The 11406-nt window shown below is 40.4% G+C and overlaps 1 protein-coding gene across 4 annotated transcripts in view; it reads left to right on the top strand.

The window, feature by feature from the left end:
- The first annotated feature begins 799 nt into the window (after positions 1 to 799).
- Positions 800 to 11406, top strand: part of btr01 (bloodthirsty-related gene family, member 1) — a 32258-nt gene continuing 21651 nt past the window's right edge. The window contains exons 1-3 of one of the 4 annotated variants that reach the window (XM_061679217.1): positions 800 to 1052; positions 6812 to 7240; positions 8067 to 8247. In XM_061679217.1, the coding sequence (XP_061535201.1) occupies positions 6813 to 7240; positions 8067 to 8247 (609 nt within the window). In that variant the 5' untranslated portion in view covers positions 800 to 1052; position 6812. The remainder of the gene's footprint in view (positions 1053 to 6811; positions 7241 to 8066; positions 8248 to 11406) is intronic. The other 3 variants (XM_061679216.1, XM_061679214.1, XM_061679215.1) reach the window with 3 other exon arrangements.

Here is an 11406-nt window from a genome sequence, read left to right as displayed (position 1 = left end):
GAACAACTCCGTGATTGTTCTTTCATGGCCCAGCCAGAGCTTTGACTTAAACCCAATTGAGCATCTCTGGAGAGACCTGAAAATGGCTGTCCACCAACATTCACCATCTGACAGAACTGGAGAGGATCTGCAAGGAGGAATGATCCCCAAATCCAGGTGTGAAAAACATGTTGCATCATTCCAAAAAGGCTCATAGCTGTATTAGCTGAAAGGGTGCTTCTCCTAAATACCGAGCAAAGGGTCTGAATACTTATGGCTGTGTGATGGTTCAGTTTTTCTTTTATTTGTTTTCTTTAATTTCAACAATTCCGTTTTTTTTCTGTCAATATGGGGTGCTGTGTGTACATTAATGAGGAAAAAAATCAAGTTAAATGATCTTAGCAAATGGCTGCAATATAACAAAGAGAAATTTAAGGGGGTCTAAATACTTTCCGTACCCACTGTAAATGTCTTGTCGTTGCTTACTCAGAGTTGCTGAAATGAGTGGTTTAGCACCATTTTCTAAGAATTACTGCTGAAGGTTTTTACGATTTGTTTGGATTGACTTTGTGGGTGGGATCAACTGTCCAATGTGAGAAGAAAGATTCGATAAGCAAAAAGGAAATTAGTGAAGCAGAGACATGAATTATCTACAGAAGGAAGAAGCGACAGGTGGACAATCAGATGACTCAAATTGAAATTAAAAGGAGAATTGCTGAAAGGAGTGGTTTACAACCATTTTCTAAGAATTACTGCGGAAGGTTTTTCAGCTTTGTTTTTCAGCTTTCAAGTTTTTAAGACTAAAAATGACTGTGGAAAACAAACAAACAAAAGTGTGACAAACGTTTATGTCCCTTTTATATTTAATCTACACAAGAAATGTACGAAAGTACAAACTGGACATACCTGTCAAGCAGGTTTGTTTGGACTGACTGTGGGTGGGACCAACTGTCCAATGTGAAAAGAAAGATTCGTTAAGCAAAAACAAAATTAGTGAAGCGGAGACACGAATTATCTCCTGAACGAAGAAGCGACAGGTTTGACAATCAGACGACTCAAATTGAAATTAAAAGGTAAGCAAAACAAATTTTGAATTTTAATGTTTGAAAATCACAGGTCCACATATAAACAAACAACCATTCGCACTCACATTCACACCTACGGGCAATTTAGAGTCTTCAATTAACCTGCCATGCATGTTTTTGGGCTGTGGGAGGAAACCGGAGTGTGTGTGCATATATGTGCATATATATATATATATATATATATATATATATATATATATATATATCTGGGTTGTTCGAAAATGCGTATAAGCTGCTATAAAAATTGTAAAAAATGTCATCTGACGGTGACTGTGTACAGTTCCCGCTTGAATCTTGAATGGCTGTAATTAATGATTTTTCTTTATTGCGCTGAAGTTGGTTCGCAAGGAATTTTCCCGAAGTTAGTGTATCTTAACTGTAGAAAATCTGTTCTTTTTGACAAGATAACGTCTAATTGAGGTTTTGCCTTTTGAAGTTGGTTTCGAAGTATATATATCGGATTAATTGCATATTCTTCTGTGAGGTGTTTAATTTTTTCCTTAATTCCATTTTTCTTTTTTTCTTTTTTCTTGTACAAAGAATATATGATATGATTCGACCTTTCAAAACAGTTTTCCCACTACAGGGATGGGGATATGGTTGGGGAGTCGTTGAATTTCAGTAACTGATCCCATTCCTTCCTCACAAAAGAACCACAATCTGTTGGTGGGTGTCACAAATTTGATTCAATTTTCAGATTGACAGAAATTGGTGCATGGGTCGATGATGATGATGATTGGATGTATTTTGGGAGTAATTCTTTGAGCTGCCGAATTGTTTGAAAGAGAGAAAATCTATTCTTGAGAAAGAGCGGTGAACTGACGAGAAAAATGTTGACTCTCTTTTTGTACAGTTTTTCAGCCTCCATATGTCAACGAGACCTAAGTCATCCATATTCTGCTCTCGTATATTGGAGCATTGTGGGTGATTACTATTTGTGAGATTTGAGCGATCTATTAGGGGATTTTACGTAATGTTAAAATCACCTCCCATCATAATTGTAGAAGTGGCTGAGAAGTTTAACAAGTGTGAAAAAAGGCTGGATCATCTTTATTTGGAGCATATACATTGACAATTGTATAAAGCTTGTTAAATATTGTAGCCTGTATAATTATATATCGGCCTTCTGGATCTGCTACTGTACTATTTATTGTAAAAAGTAGTCTTTTATGGACTAGTATTGAGACTCGTCTCTGTCTACAGTTATAAAGGGCCGAGATAACCTGAGTGAAATTAGAGTCAATGAGGCATTTTTCGTCTGACTTAGTAAGGTGCGTTTCGTGTAATAGGAGGAGGTCTGTTTTAAGTTTAGTGGTATAATCCATAATCTTAATTCTCTTTGCCCGTGATCGAATGCCATTGACATTCCAAGAAACGAATGTTAAGTGTGACATATAATGGGTGCGTGTATCATAATTTTAAATAGATTTGGTTCTATGCATTCTTTGTTGTTGTTTTTTGACAGTTTTCGGGAGATTTTTTGGTATTGTGTTGACGAGACGGTGATAGAGATGCTATATTTGAGTACTGCAAAGCCAGGGTACATAGAAGGGTAATGAGCAAACACTGAACATAGGAAACAAACAGTGACAGGGTATAATATGGTGTGTGGTGGTGGTTTGTGGTGCGCAAAAAGAGTTTTGAGCGACTTGTGTGTTTAGTGTGTGTGTGGAAGCAAGTGAGGATTCATGCTGGTGGCATGCGATAAACACAAACGGAATCCCGGAAAGAATGAAACAAAATACAATAAATTTTTGACAATTCATAACGGCAACAGATCAAAAGTAGTACTTATCTAGAAGAGCCACGGCGTGACGTTGGCATCACGAAACAGTTGGCCGTCGACATATAGCTTGTCGACAACTAACCACGCTCGTTTGCCTTTGTCGCAGAAATCCTTCATCAATGGGTACAAAACTTTACGCCTCTCATTAATCTCCTTGGGGAACTGGTCGTTCATTCCAAACAAAAGTCCCTTTAAGCTCCCGAACTTTGGATTTTACAACCACTTTTTGCTGAAAGTGTTCAAACTTTGCAATGATGGGACGTGGTCGGTTTCCTGGACGAGGGTCTCCCAATCGGTGGACACGGTGAAAAGTAATCTTGTCGACTGTATCTTGAGCGCGGACATCATAAACCTTTTAATCTGCATCTTCCGGAGCATTGTCTGGAATGCTTGAGAAAATGAGGTTGTCACGCATGCTTCTTGATTGAATGTCCAACGTAGTTTCTTTCATGAGTTTATATACCAGTCTAAGAGTTTATAGTTCGGCTGAGGTTGACATCATGATTGATCGAATCGCAGTATTATCTACTCTTAGCTCATTGTTGCGTGAATTCCAAGCTCTTGAGTTCGGTGATCTCCTGTCGAAGCAAATCAAGTGCAATTGACAAGTTCTTGTCGATTGAAAAGAGGACACTCGTCTGTATCTCTGTCGAATCAAGCAAATTCTCAGTTGAGGTGGAAGAATCAGCTTTTTTACTCTTGAGCTGCAAGCTCGAAGCGTTGACTCGGATCCTCCATGGCGAGACGAGCTGGTGTTACGTAGCTGCGCGGATAGCAAGTGGCTCTCTGTAAGTTACCGCTGCTAGCAAAGCTGGCTAAGGAAAAAAAGGAAAGAACGAAGCGACCATCCGCCGTTGAAAAAAAACTTGTGAAAAGAGAAATTGTATCTTGGAGTAGCTGTTTTTTTTTGTTTTTGTTTTCCCAGGACTGTGCAAAGGCGCACCGCCACGTTAGTCTACTTTACTAACATAACGTTAGTACCGCGGGCTGCGGAATGTTTCTTTTAATTATGAGTACAATCAAATGTATGGCGTTTATTACCCTGACAAGGACAGAACGACGCGACCATAGCAGGTAGTGGTGCTCCAATTGATCGGCCACCGATCATGATCGGCCTATTTCCGCGGAAAACACATCCATCCGTCCATTGTCTGAGCCGCTTCTCCTCACTAGGGTCGCGGGAGTTCTGGAGCCTATCCCAGCTATCATCGGTCAGGAGGCGGGGTACACCCTGAACTGGTTGCCAGTGATCGGCAAAAACTAAAACGATCACCCGCAGCAAATGTGTGCAGTGTAGCTCAGGGCTGGCCAATTAATCCAAATGTATGCGTACTTGAAGGTGTTTATTGACACCCCAGTTGGAGTTCACTGTCAAACTAAATGCACAACATCAGTAATTACCATTTTATATTGAAATACAAGACATTTTAGAAATCGCCAGCTTCTGCTAACAGTCAATGGAAAATCGTTCAGGCTAGTTAGTGTTAGCATTTGATCATGGGAGGGATATACCGTCAAATATTGACTTTTCACACACAAACACCATAATAATGTGTTACATATAGACAGTTTATATCAAAATATATTCTTCCTAATATGTGAAAAACCTAATATGTGAAAAACGAGTTTATTTCAATTATAATGTGATTTTCGTCTTCTCCTCTTTTTTAATCTTACGGGAAATAAGTAGCTCAATGCATGCATCGCACCACACTGCCCCCGAGAGGCCAGGGTGCACTAAGCAGGAACAGAAGATACAGTCATTGACTGTCTAAAAAGAAATATATATTTTTTTCCCTCCGAACTGGGTGTTTATTTGATTACAGGCCTTTTTGTGTCCTTGATGTAAAATTGAAAGAAAAAATACATTTAAATAGATCTGTCACATGTGGGGAGTAGCTGGACCAAAGAGCTGGCAGGGGCAGATGTAAAATGATGAACAGTTTAGTGAGGAAAGGTTATGGGGGTGGTCCTGGATGTGTTGGCAGGTGGCAGGGAGTGGACAGAACAGGCAGCAGGCTTGGTGCCAGGAATGACGTGGGGCAGGAAGGTCAGGTCTGTCCCTTAAAGTTGCTGAAAAACCTGATAATCATATCAAATGTTGTACAGGACTAGCTAGCTAAAAGAAACATTTAAGATACTTATACCAGCATAGCACAGTTCGCTAAAAACTTTGAAATGTCATGACCGTGACAAGATGAATCAATTTTTAATCAATAGGCCATTGTGGCGGTAATGACATTTCTCGAGGGTATCTGACAAAAAGACCAAATTTAAAAAAGCAGCCATGAACCTAATGGATTTATACAATGTGTCACAAAATGCTAAAATGCTAGCTGCTTTAGTAAAGATACAAAGGCTGTTGATGCTTGGGAAAAAAAAAAAAAAAGTAAAGCCTTAACTTTTATGCGTAATATGAATTTGAGAAATAAAACCTGTTGCTCCTATAAAAAAAGGAAACCAATTAGTTGTACGCTATTAAGTGACAGGTCTTGTTTTCTCTTTTGTATTCAAAAATTGCTCTTTAACCAAGCAAAAATATAGTTTATCCAAATAATCAATTGTTTGATTGAACTTTCAGTAGGATACTCGAGTACTAAAATATTCGTAAGCTGCAGCCCTACATTCAAATCCCCTGTTATATTGTCGTATTTTTATTGTTTCATAAAATCCTTGCTTTGGGTCCCTGTGTGATTAAGCTGCAAAAAAAAAAAAAAAAATGCTCCTCAAAATTAGAAAGTTTCTCCTCAGATGAAGAAATGAGGAGCAAAACTGCCAAGGACCACCAACAAAAGATCGTATTAACGTCGATCTTGATAGTAAGGTGTTATGTGTGCATGTGTGTGTCTGTTTCCAGCAGTTTTAGGGTTAAGACTTGGTTTTATTCGTCTCAGTCTCATCAACAGCATTTCAATATTCCAAACTGTATTACTGATAAACAAATCGCAAAAATTTGAGCTAAGATCATTCTAATTTGAATTTATGATTATGTGTTACGAGCAATAGAATTGGACTGATCGCAATAAAACAGTCAAAGGTGGTTGGTGCCTGTCATCGCGGTATTCTATGAACCCGTTGGTGCAACACCAGCGGTAAGGGATCTCGTCAAGCTTGAAGGAGGAGTTCTATTGGGCCTTTTTGGCCTGTGGGACTCTGGAGGCAGCTGATGGCTACCGGCTGGCCAAGCAAAACGCAGCTTTGGTTTGGTGGTTGCTGAGGCAACAACTTGGGCATGGGAGAAGTTTGGTGAGGTCATGGGGAGAGGGAAGTCTGGGCTTCCCTGTTTAAGCTGCTGCCCCCACAACCTGTCATCAAATAAGCGGAAGAAAATGGTTGCAAGAATGGATCGAGTGTATACTCTGATCAATATTTCTTTTTGACACTCTAATTGTCTTGAAGTATGCTGGAAAAGTTCCAGTACATTTGTCACAAAATATATATTTCAAATACAAACTACAAGTTTTCTCCTTTAAAGTACTTCTCCTGGAGTCTAACACGCTTTCCCAGCCTTCTTTGCAATACCTTCATCCTCTACTGCAAGGATTCCTTTGGGGTCCTCAACAGACCTCTCAAATTGGTCCATCTAAATATTGTCCCCATCTTAAAAACGGGTCTTCATGATGACCTGCTTGAGCTCGGCAAAGATGAACAATCACACTGAGGAGGTTGGGTGAGTAGGAGGTTGCTCCGGCATGACGACATTCTTGTCGGCCAGGAACTGTCGGATGCTCAGGGCATTGTGAGCAGGCATGTTGTCATGGTGAAGCAGCCACGAGTTTTCTTGCACCAACTCTCGCCTCTTCTCGCACCCCCGACACAGCAAATGTTGCATTATCTCTCTGTAGAGATGGTTAATCAATCTGTCCCAGATTGAAGGGGAAAACTTGTTTGTGTTTGAAATATATCAATTGTGACGCCAGTGCCGAAATATTTCTGACACACCTTGTACTTCTATACGTAGGATGGCCGTGGCAATGCCCAGAGACTTTCTCTCTGAAGATCAGATAAGCTGTTCAATTTGTCTGGAAGTCTTCGGCAACCCAGTGACAACACCATGTGGCCACAGTTTCTGTCAAGCCTGTATTTCCTCCTACTGGGATAGAAGAGCAAACACCAAGGTCTACCTTTGTCCCCTCTGTAAGGAATCATTTCACAAGCGACCAGAACTTCATGTCAATCGAGCTCTCAAGGAAATCACACAACAGTTCAAAAAAATCACCAACACTGGAGTTGCAGCTGATGTAGGCGGGAAAAGGGGAATGGAAGATACAGCCCTGTCCTCCTTTCATAGTAAACTGTTTCCCCAAAGCACCAGTCTTGCCCACCCGTCCATGCAGATGCAGAGCAATGAACATAGCGACCCTCCTCCACCTTCCTCACATCCGAGCAGGTAAAATGCTAAATCTTGTGTTTTCAAAAATTAGGACTTTTTGGGATGTTACACTGAAACTTTTCAGAATGTACAGCACTGTGCAAACGTCTTAGGCTAACACTAGTTTGTTTTTAATGTGTACTTTTTTTTATTTTTATTTTTTTTTATTTTTTTTTGCATTATGGATTGACATATGAACCAGTTTAGTAGGACAGATAAATTTTTAGCATGATTACTCAAAAACAATTTCCACAAAGGTTTCTAGGGGTGTCGCATGAGACAAGGAAGAGCATTGTGTCAATCTAGATAAAGGAACAGATACAGAAATACATATTTTTATTGATTTTTTTATGTATTTATTTTTTAACCATTTGAGTCACTATGGCACAAATGCCACCCGTTCACCTGATAGTAATGATGGTGGCTGGGCATCATCCTTCATAAACCAGGAAGCATCCTTCTGACAAATATTGGGACAAACAAGCACAAAGATGGTGCTTTATTTTTTATCATCACTTATCAACAGTTTTGACCTTGTGGAGGTACATGATGTGCTCTACTGAGTGGCATTCTAGTAATATAAAGTCACAATGGCATTGATAAAAGAACCAATAAGATGGCAGACTAAGACTTTTGCAAAAGTTACGTATGTTATTATTGTTAGCAAACAAGATAACATACTCCTTCCATGAACATGCTAGATGGGAGCGACTGTAAGTGTATTTCTCAAAACAGCAATTATAACCATTTATTAGGCTTAGCTAATTAGGGATGTGATTTCCAAAATGTAAAGAAAATCAGCGTAACAAACCAAAATGACAGGCTTTATGTAATGTTGCAACAGGAACACTTGGAACCATCCCAGTGACTCCTCTCCTTGTTCACCCATGTGTCCAATCCACCAACGACTGAAGGAGTTGTTCTGTCGAACTGATGCAAGCTGTGTGTGCAGCGTTTGTGCAGAGTCATTCGCGCACAAAGGGCACGACATCATTCCAGTCAAGACAGAATGGGACATTAAGAAGGTGAGCAAGAACGCCCTTTGGTAGTAAAGTAGAATCGCATGGGACGATATTTTTTGTTCTATTGCATTTTGGAAAATACCTCTTCATACAATATTGTAGCGTCTATTGGTTTTGGATTAAAAATGGAATTAATTTGGAAACTGAACACGGCGGAAAGCGAACGCTCTCGGCGGAAAGCGAAGTGAACGCAGGCGTTCACTTCCGGTTTAGTTCGACGTACATTTGACGTTATCTTTGTCTCGGAAAGGGGCACCGCGTCTCTTTTTTGTGTGTATATCGTAGGAAAAGCGATGGAAAACTATCAATCTCTGTTATCTAGAAGCCTGCTACATTTATGGAATAAGAGTTCTCGATGACAACGGATTTGACAATTTCACTCAAGCACACACAAAACACAACAGGAAGTGGAATTCTATAGAAAATATAGGTTACAACCTACTAGTAATTAGCTCGTACAAAGTTGGAACTTGTGTGAAGCTGGTATTTTACCCCAAAATTATTAGGCACTAATTTTGTACATTCTGACAACGATTGTCATGCTCTACTCACGACCATAGATCAGTTGGCCCTTGGGATGGTCTGTCTGCGAGCATCTCAGGAAGGGAAAAAAGACGGCTTCAGATGAGGAAAAAAGATGAATAAAAGGAAAACCAAAAACATGCAAAAAGAAAGTTGTTGTCCTGTCGGGGTGCGCTCGTAATTTTTCCTGCCGTTTGAACTTGTTGCGGGCCCCGCTCTTGCTCTCAACTGCGGGCGTAACTGCTATGAGTGTTAGGAGTAGCTTCCTGGGGCCTCCACCAACAGATCAAGCCTGTGAAAAACGATCGAAGCCGCATGGCCAGCTTCTTTGGTCGGACAGCGCCGCCGTAGTCTTAGTCCGTGGTTGCTCGCGCATGTGGTGGCAAGAAAAAGGGAGGGGGGAGGGGTTGGCCGAAGCCGCCCTGTAGCTGAGGATGTTAGCCAGGAAAAACAGAGAGCCAAGAACCAAGAGAGACTGAAGCCAAGGGTTAAATGCCCAGGGGGCGTGTCTAAGGGACAGGGGACGTGGAGAAGACCGCGCTCATCGACTAAAATTTAGTCTACAATTTAAAAATCACATATTAATCTAAAATAGTCCCAACTTTGCACTCTTACTCATAGCTCAAACATATAGAATGATTGTTTCAACTTTAGTCTCGTATTGAACAATGTCAACGACTTATTGTTCAATACAACATCATTTTGCACTTCAAATCAAGAGGACAGTTCTCAAGGTTTCATCGCCGGACCTGTAAACCGACACATTAATGACACAGACATCAAGGCATGCATTTAAAATATTCATGAAGGATTGTTTTGTTGGTTACAAGTGTGGGAAGTCTTCAATGTCATTTTAATGTTCACAGGCAGTCTCGAGTCACCACTAGGGGGTGGATGACCATGTTCCATTGTTCAACAGTTATCAATCACTTCCTTTCCCCCCCAATCATGCTGTCAAAGTCATGAGGAGACTCGCAATCGGTTTTATGACTTCAGTTGATATAAACCAGGTTTCCTGTGTCTTGTGGCAACAAGCCGGTTGATTGAGGTTCAGGAAACAGGAATGCCAAAGTTAATCAGTTCTTGGGGTTGCTGTTGACAACCGGGCCGTAAGCGTAGTTACTACAATATATACACACCCCTGCAAAACTATTATCATGAGGATTCCTTTATTTTTTGCTGTAGACTTAAAAACAATTGGGTTTGGCTTCAAAAGATCAACAGTTGAGCATTTATTTTCCAGGTATTTAGATCTGAATTGCATACACAGCTTAGAAAATATAATTATTTGTTATGAAATACTGCATTTGTGGGTGGGGAAAAGTATTGGAACGGATAGATCGAAAATAGATTAAAGTGAGAAATATTTTTATCAAGTGAAATGCATGCTCGACCAGGTTTAAATCTGGAGATTCTCATCAGTTTAGAAAACCCAAAACCCAACCCACTTTTCAGAAAATTCCCGCCTGGCCTTTGTCATCTTCTTGCCAACGAGTGCTTTGCACCTTTTAGTGGAGCATCTGTACTTTTGTTCAAGTCTCCTGCCAACAGACTGTGTAGCTTCACTCATGCTCTCTGGCGGTTGTTGCTGATTTCACTAACAGTTGTGTGAGGGTAGGAGACTTCTTCATCATCTATATATATATATATATCGAATAGAGTCGATATATTGCGTGTTGTTGCACGTGAGCTGTATAAAATGACGATATTGCGACTATCGAGTGTAAATGTTACGACGTTACGCCAAAATTGAAAATAGTCCGCAATCCGGAGAGGACGAGATGACATGCGGTTGTGTAAGTTTGCCAGCGAGCAAGCGAGTGGCTATTACGAGCTTGGAGTCTAAGTACCGTGGAAAATGATAGTGGCTACAATAACATTTGGAATCTACAAACCTTTTTTTTTTTTTTTCCTTCTCTTTTTTTCTTTTTTTTTTTTTTTTTTGCTCTCTCTCATTAGATATGAGTGTTGTATGGGGCAGTAGTGTCCCAGTAGTGAGGGAAGGACAGGAGAAGATATTACAGGGTAAGGACAGGAGAAGAAGCATGCAAGACAAGGGGTCATGAACCCGGCTGTACAACTGAAGTGTAGTGGGAGTGTAAATTGTGAAAGTCTATCGGACGAGAGTGTGAGTGAGGGGATACCCAAGCGATTCGCATATTCATGAGTTATTTTGTGGAAAATGGATGGATGGATAGATTGATTTTGAAATCCCACATCAGATTTGGATGGGACCTCTTTTGTTGGGAGACCTGGGGTGGTGTAGTGTCCCCTAGAACTGGACTGGTGTTGCGACAGCTCAGATTTGTCTTTTTTTTTTTTTAACAGTTTTTTTTCAATCAGGGGTAATGACAGCAAAATATTCAGATTTCAGACTTTTATTTTTAAATACAATATCAAATCTTTATCAAACCTCTTTTAGTGGAGTCCGTTGTAATGTCACAAAGTTCTGGACTGGTATTGCGATACCAATGGGACTATTTTGGGGTTTTGTGTCCTTGGGAAAGACGGTGAACCCTAATTTGCTCCCAGTGGCCCTGCCAGTGCCTTGGATGGCAGCAGTTGCCCATTGGTCTATGAATCTCTGGGTGAACGTGAGGCTTTGTAAAGTGCTTTGAGCACTGTGATGGTGTAGATAAA

This window comes from Phycodurus eques, chromosome 6 (genome assembly GCF_024500275.1).
Source record: "Phycodurus eques isolate BA_2022a chromosome 6, UOR_Pequ_1.1, whole genome shotgun sequence".
In the NCBI taxonomy this organism is placed as follows: domain Eukaryota; kingdom Metazoa; phylum Chordata; class Actinopteri; order Syngnathiformes; family Syngnathidae; genus Phycodurus; species Phycodurus eques.
The sequence above is the reverse complement of the archived record's forward strand: the minus strand, read 5'-3'. Positions and strand labels throughout refer to the sequence as shown.